This window comes from Chlorocebus sabaeus, chromosome 19 (genome assembly GCF_047675955.1).
Source record: "Chlorocebus sabaeus isolate Y175 chromosome 19, mChlSab1.0.hap1, whole genome shotgun sequence".
Lineage (NCBI taxonomy): Eukaryota > Metazoa > Chordata > Mammalia > Primates > Cercopithecidae > Chlorocebus > Chlorocebus sabaeus.
The window spans coordinates 26,456,292-26,469,913 of NC_132922.1; the positions used below are offsets into that span (position 1 = coordinate 26,456,292).

Sequence of the window (13,622 nt, forward strand, 5' to 3'; positions counted from 1 at the left end):
TGCCTGGGATCTGCGGGTTGCTGGGCTCACCCTGGCTTTGCACATGTGTCTGCACGTCACATGGCCAAGGGTTTCGGGTGGTTTCCTCAGTCCACTTCCTTCCAGGGAAAACAGTCAGAGGACAGGCGCTGGGCCCAGGTTTGGGCTCCACGAACCTTGAGATGATTTCAGCAATGGCACTTTTTTTTCCTTTCTTGAGACTGAGGCTCACCTCTGCCTCCTGGTTTCAAGCGATTCTCCTGCCTCACCCTCCCAAGTAGCTGGGATTACAGGCACATGCCACCATGCCCAGTTAATTTTTGAATTTTTAGTAGAGATAGGGTTTTACCATGTTGGTCAGGCTGGTTTTGAACTCCTGACCTCAGGTGATTCACCTGGCCTTGGCCTCCAAAAGTGCTGGGATTACAGGCGTTAGCCACCGCGCCCAGCCAAAGACTCTATTTCCAAAGGTCACTTTCAAGGGTACTGGGAGTTAGGAATTGAGCATATCTTTCTGGGGACACAGTTCAGCCTTGGGTGCTCCTTAGTTGGGGAGCTAAGGAGTTTGGGATTCAGGGCTCCTGGCACTTCTTACCAGCCTGGCTATCGCGTGTCTGGTAGGCCCACAGGCTGCTCCATGGTGGGAGGCAGGCTTCTCTGGTGCCTTTACCTTGGCAAACTCTTAAGCACAGGAGCAGAGGGTTCCCCATGTCCCACCTGGACAGCTTGGAGGTGGGAGAGCTGAACTGGGTGTAGAATGTGAGTCAGTGAGGAACAAATGTCTGCACAGAAATGTCTGGTCACGGTTAAAAAAATCTCGCTGTGGTTTCAAGTGCACGTAGTTCCCTGTGACTTCGCAGTCTGCGCTGTTGAGGGGAGACAAGGCTGCCTGGCTGGGCTGGCTGCAGGTCGTGGGCATCTGTGCATGCACCAGAGGGATGTGCCTTCTGCAGACAGATTGTGGGCTCCATGAAAGCAGGGCTGGACTTGAACCTGGGAGGCGCTTACTCACCCCTGCGTGAGTCTCCTGTGGCCTTTGTAACATTTCCGCACCCGAGGAGCTTAAGGCAGCACGGATTCATTCTTGCTGTGCTGCAGTCCAGGCATGGGCAGGGCTGCTCTGGGAGGCCCTGGGGAGGGCCTACTGCTCTGCCTTTCTCAGCTTGTGGAGGCTGCCTGGTCCTCAGCCCCTGGTGCCTTCCTCATCCCACTCTGACCCCTGCTTCCACCAGTGCAGCGCCTTCTGCCTCTCACCCTCCCGCCTCCCTCTTACAAGGGAGCCATGTGATGACTTTGGGGTCATACAATAATCCAGGATGATCTCCCCATCTCAAAATCCTTAATCATATCTGCAAAGTGCCTTAGGCCATGTGGCGTTACACATCCTTGGCTTTCAGAGATGAGGACGTGGACCCTTTTGAGGTCCATTATTTTGCTAACAACAACCCCGGCATTCAGTTGGCACCTGGTAAATATTTGCGGAAGGCATACGTAGCGAGCAGGCCTCCCCTTCAGCGCTGTGGTGGGGGCCTGGCCATCCCTGCTGTGACCTGGACTCAGGGCTGCTGGGAGCTGCTGGGGAGTCCAGAGTGAGCCTCTGCCCTAAGAGTAGTGACCCAGAAGACCTCAGAGGTGACTGCGCTCTGCTCTCTCACTCCCTGCCGACCACCACTTTCAAGTCGTTTCTTTGGTGTGGACAGACAGAGCCGCCTCTGTTCTGCTCCTGGGGGCCAGGGGGCCAGGTTTGTCATGCACCACTGGCCTGCTGGGGCTGGGTGTGCTGGGGTTACACTTACCAGATGGAGCTGGCTGGGTGTAGTGGGGGTAGAGTTTGTATTAATGAGGGCAGTTTGTTCCCCCCAACTGCAAGTGCTGATTTTAAGAATTTGTGCTCATTTTTTCTGGACATTGATTTGTCCCAGGGAACTCTGTCCTGGCCCATAGTGGTGTGGCCAGGGGAATTTGAACCGTTGGGATGCTGAGTAGCCTTTTTCCGTGATGAGTGATGAGCCTTTTTCCATGATGAGTGATGAGCCTTTTTCCATGATGAGTGAGGTTTTCGCTAGCATTTCAGCTGAGCCCAGGCACACTGCTGTTTGTAATTGGCATGGTTTTCCTGCATGCTGATAGTGTACTGGGACGCCCCTTCCAGCCCTGCTGTGCACAGCTGCCTGGCTCACCTTTTTTGGTTGTCTTTCCATGTCCAGCAGGACGTTGGGCAGACCCTGGCCCCGCGTCCAGGCCCTGCAACCTGCCTCCCTCCAAGGCATGGCAGGGCCGGCCCTCACCCTAATGTGGAGCCAAGTTCTCAGTGGGGTGCCAGGCTGTGCAGTGCCCTCTCCCCTGGGTGCAGGACCCAGGCTTATCCAACCCAAATGTCCCCACCTAACCCCACTCTTCCTGGACAAGGCTGTTTCCAGGCTGTGCCCACTCCCATGGTCCCTGGAGAAAAGCAACTACCAAGGCCTGAAGAGCACCAGGGAGCCCCACTTGCCCCACCATGGTACTGTCTTCTCAGTGTGTGCTGGGCCCTGGGGCAGCATGAAGGCCGTGTCCCCCCACCCCAGGACCCAGGGAGTGTTGGCTGGGCCCCGGCCCCCTGGGCAGGATGCACCACCAAGCTCTGCCTCATCTCGGGTCCTAGAGACCTCCTGAGCTGCCACCAATGTCCTTCTGAAGAGAGCCATACTGCATCACTGCACTCCAGCCTGGGTGAAAGAGTGAGACTGTCTCAAAAAAAAGTCGTGTGTGCCAGAAAAACACAGATACACCTGTTGGCAGTCAGGAGAAATGTTCTTTCCTAACAACTGGAATAACATGTTTAATGACTTTGTCTATATATCGATACATATATATATATATCTATATCTAGATATATATCTAGATTAATCGATATCTAGATATATATTTTAAGAGACGGGGTCTTACTATGTTGCCCAGGCTGGTCTTGAACTTCTGGGCTCAAGCAGTCTGCCCACCTCAGCCTTTCAAAGTGCTAGGATTATAGGCAAGAGCCACCTTGTCTGGTCAGCCTTTGTCTATATATATCCTTTTTTTTTTTTGAGTTGGAGTCTCACTCTGTCACCCAGGCTGGAGTGCGATGGCACGATTTTGGCTCACTGCAGTCTCCCCCTCCCAGGTCCAAGTGATTCTCCTGCCTCAGCCTCTTGAGCAGCTGGGGTTACAGGTACCTCCCACCACACCTGGCTAATTTTTGTATTTTTAGTAGAGATGGGGTTTCCCTGTGTTGGTCAGGCCGGTCTGAAACATCTGATCTCAGATGATCCACCCATCTTGGCTTCCCAAAGTGCTGGGATTACAGGTATGAGCCACCACGCCTGGCCCACACCATACTTTTTGCATTGTTTTTTTTTTTTTTTTTTTTTTCCATTTGTTTAGTATGTGAATGTAATTTTATTTTAAAGTGCATTCATTTAAAATTCCGTTACTGGGAGAGAATGTTGCTGGGAATTTCTGGTCTTTGGAAGCCCCTGAAGGTCTGTGAGGGGTCCCTGGCCAATGTCCACCCCATGTGGCAGAGGCAGAGGAGGTAGCATGGGCTGTGTGGTTTGTGGGCCACCATCCCCATCTAGGGGCAGAAGTGTCACCGACCACATCCCTGGCTGCTGGAGGATGCAGCAGCCAGTCCAGGAACAACTGGCTTGAAGGGTCGCAAACAGACCCTCCCAGCAGATGAGGTTCTGAGCACTCCTGGGCTGAGGGCAGGTGGGGAGACAGGCAGTGTGCTATAGGCCACCTGGCTGCTTTCTCTGGGAAAGCTTCCAGAATCTTCCTGTCACAGAAGAGTTTAAAGTCTGGGGAGGACATCAGAGCAGGGCGGTGCCTGCCCTTTGGGAACTCACAGGCTGGTGGGCGATAGGCAAGATTAGAATCGAGTTTGAATCCAGGGGTGGCCAGACAGTGCAAGGGGTCTGCGTGAGGGGTGGGATGGCAGTGCCAGGCAGGGCAAGTAGCCTGCTCAGAAGGTGGCCTTTGGGCCGTGTGACGGCGGCATGCTCCAAATCGCTGACGAGGCTCTGCCATGTTCTGCCATCACACGGGCACGGATGTGGGGAGGAGGCGTGAAGCCTTGTCATCTGTTTCTAGGTGTCCCCCTTGGAAGAGTCCAGCTCAGCCTGCAGGTGCTCAGACCAGGGTCGGAGGCTGGGAAGGGCTCATGGCTGCAGTTTCTTTGACTCCAGGCAGTGCTTTTTACAACCTCCCTGGCGACCATCCTTAGCTTGCCCACCAGGAGCTGTGTGCCATCGACGCTGGCACAGCTCTGGGCAAGTCGCCAAGAGCTGGGGGATTCTGTTCATGTCACAGAGCTGCCTTGGAGTCCCTCGGGTTTTCTTGCAGCAGCTGACTGTGGCCGGGGTGCGTCCGGGATCTGCAGCGGGCTCATTGCCTCTTCCCTGGCTGCTCAGTAACCTTCTCTCTGGTGTCCTCCTCTCACCCCCGCAGGAGCGCACTGTGACATGGATGCCCACTCAGACCGCTGTGCCAGTGGGGTGTGCAAGAACGTGGGCACCTGCGTGAACCTGCTCATCGGCGGCTTACACTGTGTGTGTCCTCCCGGCAAGTACAAGAGGCCCTACTGCAAGGTCACCACCAGGAGCTTCCTGCCCCGGTCCTTCGTCACCTTCCGGCACCTGAGACCGTGCTTTCACTTCACCGTCTGCCTCACGTGAGTGTGCGTCCCACTGCGCCACACGGGTATCTTTAGGAAAGGGTTGAGCTGTGTCTCTGCATCCCATTCTTCTAGATCATGATGTTGGTGTTCCCTGTGTGTGGCCTTTGACAGAGGAGTAGCTCTAGGCCAGGCGTGGTGGCTCACGTCTGTAATCCCAGCACTTTGGGAGGCCGAGGTGGGTGGATCACCTGAGGTCAGGAGTTCAAGACCAGCCTGACCATAATGGCGAAACTCCTGTCTCTACTAAAAATACAAAATTAGCCAGGCATGGCGTCGCATGCCTGTAATGCCAGCTACTAGGGAGGCTGAGGCAGGAGAATCACTTGAACCCAGGAGGCGGAGGTTGCAGTTAGCTGAGATGGCACCATTGCACTCCAGCCTGGGAAACAAGAGTGAAACCCTGTCCCAGCAGGGGAAAGGAAAAAAAAAAAAATCACAGTTCCGTAGCTCTGGTCAGTGCCGGCTGTAGGACTGGCTACACAATTTTTTTACTTGTGCGTTTGTTTTTGTTCTTGGTTTTTGTTTTTGTTCTTGTTTTTGTTTTTGTTGTTTTAAGAGAGTCTCACGCTATTGTCCAGGCTGGAGTGCAGTGGCATGACCTCAGTTCACTGCAATCTCCGATTCTTGGGTTCAAGTGATTCTCATGCCTCAGCCTCCTGAGTAGCTGGGATCACAGGCGCAAGCCACAACGCCTGGCTAATTTTTTTGTATTTTTTAGTAGAGATGGAGTATTGCCATGTTGGGCCAGGCTGGTCTCAAACTCTTGGCCTCAAGTGATCCACCTGCCTTGGCCTCCCAAAGTGCCAGGAATTCAGGCGTGAGCCACCGCGCCCAGCCCAGATGCATTTTTGAAACCTCTAATCACCTGCAGTCCCCGACTTCTGTCTTCTGGCTTCAAGCCCGTGAACAGCCTCTGTCCACCGACTGGCCCAGAGCTCCACAGGGGCTTCTCCTGTGTGTCCCTGAACCTTCCAGGTGCCCAGAGGTTAGCAGGCAGCTGGCTGGTAGTCCTGGGCCAATGAGTGCCCTGAGATGAGACTGTGGCCCGTGAGATGTCAGTGGGCATCTCCAGCTCTCCTGGGGAAAGGCTCTTTGGTTTAATGGGAGATGGAGTGGGTGGAGTTGCAGAGGATGAACATTTGGGGCATTCTGAGTGTCCCAGGCATCTGTCGGGGGCCCTACAGAAGCCCTCAGATTCCTGCACTTAGGAAGCCCTGGATCCACCCGCCGCACCCTGCTGCTGCCCCACGGTGGATCCTCTGGGTTGGGCAGCAGCATTGGGTGCTGGCGGCATCCCTTCTGGAGGACATTCTGTTGCAGAGACTAGTCCCGAGCAAAACACCCTAGGCCTGCCCAGGCCATCAGCGTGGACAACAGTGGTGGCCATGAGTGAGTGTCTCTCTGGGCATCCATCCATCAGAGATCTTCTCATGAGAGTCCGTAAGGGGTCCTGCCTGCTGTTGTCTCCATGTCACAAGGAGGAAGCCAAGGCACAGAAAGCTTGCGGAACTTGCCTGAGTCTCAAGGCATATGCATGGGGCCCCACCCTGGGCCTCACCCTCCCCTCAGCTTTGGGTCTCTTCTTTATTGCTTCATTGCCAGCGGTGGACTTGTGCTTGCCGGGGAAGCCGTGCAGGACTGTTTGACACTGACGCCGCCCACCAGTCCCCACCTGGGTCAACCGCACAGAAGTGAAACCTACCAAAGGGAATCAGGTGTGACCCAGCAGCTGAGTCTCGGGAAACAAGCTTACATTGAGCTGGTCTCAGTCTTCATTAAGGTCCCTTCTCCCTGCTCGTTCCATGCCCAAGCATCCAGTGTGCTGAGCAGGGATTTTTTTTTTTTTTTTGAGACAAAGTTTCACCAGGCTGGAGTGCTGTGGTGTGATCTCAGCTCACTGCAACCTCTACTTCCCAGGATCAAGCGATTCTCTTGCCTCAGCCTCCTGAATAGCTTGGAGTATAGGTGTGCACCACCATGCCCAGCTAATTTTTGTATTTTTAGAGAGACGGGGTTTCACCATGTTTGCCAGGATGGTCTCGATCTCTTGACTTCGTGATCTGCCCACCTTGGCCTCCCAAAGTGCTGGGATTACAGGCATGAGCCACTGCTCCTGGCCTCTTGCTGACATTTTAAATAGAGGAAGTTCGAGGGACGGTTGGGAACCATCAATTATTTTTTGTTTTGTGAGACTTGATCTCGCTCTGTTGCCAGGCTGGAGTGAGTCAGGGCAGGCTGGAGTGCGGTGGTGGCGTGATCTTGGCTCACTGCAACTTCCCCCTCCCGGGTTCAAGCAATTCTGCCACAGCCTCCCGAGTGGCTGGGGTTACAGGCATCTGCCACCAGGCCTAGCTAATTTTTTTTGTATTTTTAGTAGAGCCAGGGTTTCACCACGTTGGCCAGGCTGGTCTCGAACTCCTGACCTCAGGTGATCCACCCACCTTGTGCTGGGATTACAGGCATGAGCCGCTGTGCCCAGCCAGAACCATCAATTTTAACTCCAAGAAAAAGGCTGAGGTCAGATGCTGAGGCTGACTCAGGCCTGACTCCTGCTGCAAGAAAATGGATCAACCAACCAACCTGAAGTCAAAAGGAGTTCCTGCCACTGATCTCTGATGGTGGAGACAGCCAGCTAGCTCGGGAACCAGTCCCAAGCTCACTCAGGAGGTTTGCCAAGTTTTCTGAAACCGGGGAGGTTGGGGAGGTATTGTGGTGATTTGGGTCTGAAGACCCCCTGCCTGGGCCCCAGGTGGGAGAAGGATTTCTGAGAATGTGGTGATACCCTGCTGGAGAAGGTGTTTTTTTGCTCTGCGTCCTCTGTGTTCTGACAAGCTTGTTCATAGCTCGGGCATCTGTTCATTCATGCCCAGTCCTTCCATTTGTTCACACATCCCATATTAAGCGCTGATGTGGACCAGATCCCCTTTGGGCTCTGGGATGCAGCAGGGAGTGAGAGCTGCAGTTCCTTTCCTCATGGTTTGTACATTCTTAGAAACCAATGTGTGAACAGCATGATTTCAGAAATAACTGAGTGATACCATAGGCTGATGGGAGGTGGGGGCAACTTACAGTAGAATGAGTCAGGATAGGCACAGGTAGCTGGGTTGACCCCTAAGAGATGTGCAAAGCCTGGGAAGATTGCTTCTGGCATAGGGAGCAGCTGTTGCAAAGGCCCTGGGGTCATTTCAGCCCGTGTTTGGGAGCAAAAAGATGCTGTTATGGCTGAGTGCCACGGGGAAGAGGCCCTAAGAGGGGTCCTTCCACAGGATCATCCCTGCGTGGGAAGAACCAGGTCCCCGTGCCCTAGCACATACACGAGGGGATCTGTTCACAGCAGCAGCAAACGTACGGCACATGCTTCCTGTCCAAACACATCTGTGATGGATGTCCTGGCTGTGGGTCGTACTTGTAGCATGTTGTGCAAATGGGATATTTTCACATTCTACAGGCCATAGTAACCACATTCCTAATGGATTCTGGTTTGCTACTTCCAGACAAGAACGCTGCTCATCAAGCTTGATGGGCTGTCTGCTCCCATGGGAAGGACGCATGCCTGAGACCATTCTTTCCTGACTTGTGGCCCCATGTGCTTGCCCTTCACTGGCTGGGCTTGTCACTCCTAAGCAGCCTTTTGACCCTGGGGTCTTCATCCTGTATTGTGCTTCTGCTTGACTCTGCAGGTTTGCCACCCAAGAAAGGAGTGGCCTGCTGCTCTACCACGGCGGCTTCAATGAGGAGCATGACTTCATCACCCTGGAGATTGTAGACGAGCAAGTGCAGCTCACCTTCTCTGCAGGTGGGGCCTTTTCCCTAGGAAGGGCAGCTCTCAGCAATTCACAGATGCTTTGTGGGTTAAAATGACCCTCGCCCTGTGCAGCGCCTCCAAGCTGCTTACCTTTTCATCCTTCAGTTGTAGGTCTAGGAATCTCTTTGAAGAAATCCAAAGTGTACAAATATGTTCGTAACTGTGTTATTTGTAGTGTGGAAATGTGGACGATCTGGCTCATGTTTTCAGAAACCAAAGAACCATTAAATTAAGTGCGATACATCTCTAGATTAAAAATACTGATGCCAGCCGGGCACGGTGGCTCACGCAGGTAATCCGAACACTTTGGAAGGCTGAGGCGGCTGGATCACCTGAGGTCAGGAGTTTGAGACCAGCCTGGCCAACATGGTGAAACCCCATCTCTACTAAAAATACAAAACTTAGTTGGGCATCTTGGCACATGCCTGTAGTCCCAGCTACTTGGGAGGCTGAGGCAGGAGAATCTCTTGAACCTGGGAGGCAGAGCTTGCAGTGAGCCGAGATCACGCCACTGCCCTCCAGCCTGAGAGACAGTGAGACTCTGTCTCAAAAAAAAATGTATGTTTTTATATCTATTTATATGTTTTAATATATATTTGTATGTTTATATTTATATATGTTTATGTATTTATATGTTTGTGTTTATATACTCTATGTATAGTTTATATGTTTATATATACACACACACACATATATATGTATGTAAATATATTTTGGCAAGGCTGGCCAGGCAAGATGGCTCTTGCCTGTAATCCTAGCACTTTGACAGGTTGAGGTGCGCAAATTGCTTGAGCCCAGAAGTTCAAGACCAGCCTGGGCCACATAGTAAGACCCCCCTCTCTTAAAAAATATATATATATATTGAGAAGGTCATTAAACATGTTATTCCAGTTGTTAGAAAAGAATATGTCTCCTGACTGCCAACAGGCGTGAGTCTGTGTTTTTCTGGCACACATGACTTTTTTGAGACAAAGTCTCTTTCACCCAGGCTGGAGTGCAGTGGTGCAATATTGGCCCATTGCAGCCTCCGCCTCCCAGGTTTAAGCAGTTCTCCTGCCTCAGCCTCTTGAGTAGCTGGGAATACAGGTGCATTTCACCATGCCCGGCTAATTTTTGTATTTTTAGTAGATGGGGTTTTACCCTGTTGGCCAGTTTGGTCTTAAACTCCTAACCTCAAGTGATCCATCCACCTTGGCCTCCCAAAGTGCTGGGATTACAGGCGTGAGCCACCATGCTTTGCCTGGCGCACATTACTTTTAGGAGTGAATTCTGCCATCTTCTTTACCTGGAAGTTCACCAAGATAGCTCAGAGGTGCTTCTGTCTCTGGAACCCTGGCCCGTGTTAAATGACGTGTGTAATGATAGAGGATGGAGCTTAGTTTTGTGTACGGAATAAAGAAACTGAGGTACCCGTAACAGCAGCTGACCACCGTGGGAGAGGTGGCCATAGCCCTCTGCGCTTTGTGAGGTGAGATTAGGTTATTCACCTGACTGGGTTCCCTGACCCATGCCCCTGTTTCCAGAACTCCTGCTGGTTCCCTGGAGATGGCATTCCCTGCCTGGGACCTGGGACCAACCGTACTGGTTGGACCTGGGCACCACTTTGGTGCCCCTGAGGCTCCTTCCTCCCGGCTGCTGGTGACTCAGGGTTGTGCCACAGAATCCTTGAGGGCATTTTCCTGCTCCAGTGTGGCAGGAGCTCGAGGGGTAGAAGTGACAAACACCCCGAAGCAGAGATCACAAGAGACATGTCTGCAACCTCACGATGGGATGTGTTATGTGGTTTAAAAGTTGATAAAAACCTGAGATGACATTTATGTGATTAAGTGACCTAAGGGGGAATTGATTTTGGTAATTTTGTCTATGCTGATGCAATGCATAGGAAAAGTGATTCGATCCCTGCTGTGGTGTAGGCATGACTGCTGCTAGTACAAACAGATGAGTTTTCCGTGTTTACATTTTTTCGTATTTAGAAAAGAGGCACAAGGCTGCATGTGGTGGCTCACACCTGTAATCCCAGCAATTTATAGGAGGCTGAGGTGGGCAGATCATGAGGTCAGGAGTTCAAAACCAGACTGGCCAACATGGTGAAACCCCATCTCTACTAAAAATACAAAAATTAGCCAACCATGGTGTAATCACAGCTACTTGGGACACAAGCAGGAGAACTGGTTGAACCGGAGAGGCAGAGGTTGCAGTGTGCCGAGATCACACCACTGCCCTCCAGCCTGGGCAACAGAGTAAGACTCCATCAAACCAAAAAGAAAACAAAAAAACAAAACAGAAAAGAGGAACAAGAATTACTTTTGTAACCAGAAAAGAAAATAGATGGAGTGGTGGGTGCCTCCCACCATGGTGTCATGGGGAGGGGAGGGAGGACGTGGCCATGTGCACCTGTCTTCTTGGCCACCCGAGGCCTCACAGCCCAATCCTTGGTCCCCAGTAGGCGTTGACAACCACTGCTTTCTCTCTGGGTTTCCCTCCCGCCATGCAGGTGAGATGACGACGACTGTGGACCGAAGGTTCCTGGCAGTGTGAGTGACGGGTGGTGGCACTCGGTGGAGGTGCATGTGGCACTACAAGGTAAGATGGGCCCCACCACTTCCAACCCCAGGGCGACTCAAGAAGGTGCCTTGGGGCCGGGCGCAGTGGCTGTCGCCTATAATCCCAGCACTTCAGGAGGCCGAGTTGGGTGGATCACCTGAGGGTAAGGAGTTTGAGACCACCCTGGCCGACATGATGAAAACCTGTCTCTACTAAAAATACAAAAATTAGCTGGGTGTGGTGGCGGGCACCTGAATTCCCAGCTACTCAAGAGGCTGAGGCAGGAGAATCACTTGAGCCTGGGAGGTGGCGGATGCAGTGAGCCGAGAATGCGCCCCTGCATTCCAGCCTGGGCAACAGAGTGAAACTCCTTAAAAAAAAAAAAAAAAAGGAAGGCAACCTGCTGGGTTTTCTGTCTTAAGACATTCATGCTCTGAGATAATTTTAAAATGTGCTATTGGAAAAAGTGGTTTAGGAAATGCACATTTGTGGAGGGTCTGTGTTAATACCCGTGAATTTTCTGCTGGGGGCATAGTCCCTCCTGGAACTCTGGGCCGGGGAGGCATACAGGGACCCTGCAACAAGGGAGGGACACAGAAAGGGCTTATTCATTTGCAGCCACCTTGGCGAGAGCCTTTACTAGTGGCCGAAATTCCAGACCGTTTAGACACAGCTCTGTAGCCAAAATTGTCCACTCTACCTGGCTGTAACTGGAGAGCCAGAAGAGTTTCCAAGGAAGTGCCATGACAGGCTGGGTGGTTTTGGTTTCACTTCATTTTGCTATTCTTTGTCTTGTAAGGAAACACATCGTTGCTTTTTGCATCAGAGTGCTGTGCTTTCCATGGCTATGATTTTGCAAACCCCTTTTCTCTTTTTGGGAAACTCCAGGGTGTGCCACCATTTGGTCATGGGTCTGTGTTGGTCTTATCAGCCGCTCCTGGAGCCTGGCCGTACCCCCCTGTGCTCCCCCTTCCCAGGCTTCCACAAGGCCAGGGCCTAAGCTTGGCCAGCAGATGAGGGCTTCTTTGTCCTCTATGAGAATTGAGCCAGTCCTATGGAGTCAGCGTCTTCCTTCTTTTACAGCCAGTGTGCCTGGCTTTGACTTACCAACAGTTGTGGTCCAGCCACTGGGCCTGAGGTCACAGCACCTCTTCCACCGCTTTCACTCTCCTTTCCCTGCTGGCCACTGCCATCTCTCTGCATGCCCCTCACATCTGCCTTGAATGTCGCATCATCTCCCAGGCATGCCACACAGGCTCCAGGTAGTGGTCAGCTGCACACCGACCATGGTGGTTGTCCTCTGTCCAATCAGTGCTGGCCCAGGGCAGGCGGAGTTAGATAGCCTCACTTGGGATGAGAGTGCATGGAGGCTGGTGGGGTGTGTGAGCTGAGTGCTTGCTCAGGATGTGGGGGGATATTGAGAGAAGGCTGGTAGGTGTCTAGGCGGAGTCTAGGATGCTGCACATTGGATGTCACCCCTAGTGGGGCCTGGCTAATGGTTGGAGAACCTTGTGTGGTCGACAGAAGCGCAGGGGATTGTGGGGTGAGGGGCTCAGGTCTGAGCAAGCGGAAGCGGGTGGGCCTCACAGGCCGATCTGTTTACCACCATTGTCCTCCCATTGTCCATTTCAAAGACTGAGACTTTTCTTGACACAGTGCCGTCCCGTGGCTGTGTGGGGCAGTGATAGCCAGTGCGAAGTGTGTTCACCTGGGCGAGCTGCGTGGGTGGCCCCTGTGTCCTGCTGCCTGGCACAGACTACCTACTCTGACCCCCCTCTCCCGGCAGCCCTTCCTGTTGTGCCTTTCCAGCCCGCTGGGGCTGGACACCAGAGCTCGATGCTCCCTGGGGTGGTGCTTCCGGAGGGCTGGGCCACAGGGGACCCTGAAGACAGTGTCCCATTGTCAGGGAAGCATAGGGCGTAGGTGGTGCACTTTCCTTTCTGCGCGTGTCATAAAACCAAGTCCAGGGAGGAACGTTTTTTGCTGGGCATTGGGTGGGCAGGGGGAGGTTGAGTCAGCCTTGGTCTCGCCATCAGTGCCTGTCACCCCAGAATCATCATCTGCTGATGACAGAAGCAGCAGTGTGTCCACAGTTGCAGAGGGACTGGCAGCCAGAACGCTGCTGTGGTCACTTCTGTCCACACTCGGCCCTGGCTCTGAACACAGTGTTCACTGCTCCGCCTGCTGCCACCCCCTTCCAGATGCTCCGTGGAGCAAAGTCCCCATGCAGGATGCCACCGGCATTGCCCCGGAGGAGAGGGACCTCATGTAGGAAGATAAGCAGAGGGCGGTGGATTACCAGGGATCCACAACTTCTGCGTCTAGGGCCAGGTCCTTTTAGCAGTGCCTGAGCAAAGCCCCCCTTGCAGGATTAGGCCTTTCCTGCGAGCGCTACGTGTTTCTCTCTCTTGCCTGAGGTTATTTGATGGAGGAAACCAACCAGTTTTTACTGTGTCTTTAGGCGTCCATTAGGAGGTCTGACAGGGCCACGCACAAGGAATGTGTTAGCAGAGATTATGAGCGTCTGCTGGTGGGAGAGGCGGCACCGCTGCTCCATGACCTCGTCTCCGAGTGGAAGCTCTGACAAACCCAGGTGCAGAG

The 13,622-nt window shown here is 52.9% G+C and overlaps 2 protein-coding genes across 13 annotated transcripts in view; both read left to right on the forward strand.

The window, feature by feature from the left end:
- LOC140709118 (cadherin EGF LAG seven-pass G-type receptor 2-like) overlaps window positions 1-8,467 on the forward strand; it is a 53,949-nt gene extending 45,482 nt beyond the window's left edge. For 7 of the 10 annotated variants that reach the window (XR_012089509.1, XR_012089511.1, XR_012089510.1 and 4 more), the window contains 2 exons: window positions 4,444-4,666; window positions 8,353-8,467. Coding sequence is in view for 7 of the 10 variants with exons in the window: in XM_073006895.1 (XP_072862996.1) it covers window positions 4,444-4,518 (75 nt within the window). In the remaining 3 variants the exon portion in view is untranslated. Of the gene's footprint in view, window positions 1-4; window positions 4,667-6,274; window positions 6,388-8,352 lie in introns of those variants that run through there. The other 3 variants (XM_073006899.1, XM_073006898.1, XM_073006900.1) reach the window with 2 other exon arrangements.
- A 2,499-nt stretch (window positions 8,468-10,966) lies between these two features.
- LOC103247530 (uncharacterized) overlaps window positions 10,967-13,622 on the forward strand; it is a 57,170-nt gene continuing 54,514 nt past the window's right edge. The window contains exons 1-2 of one of the 3 annotated variants that reach the window (XM_073006882.1): window positions 10,972-11,060; window positions 13,483-13,614. The gene's annotated coding sequence lies outside the window, so the exon portion shown is untranslated. Of the gene's footprint in view, window positions 11,061-13,482; window positions 13,615-13,622 lie in introns of all 3 variants that reach the window. The other 2 variants (XM_073006885.1, XM_073006881.1) reach the window with 2 other exon arrangements.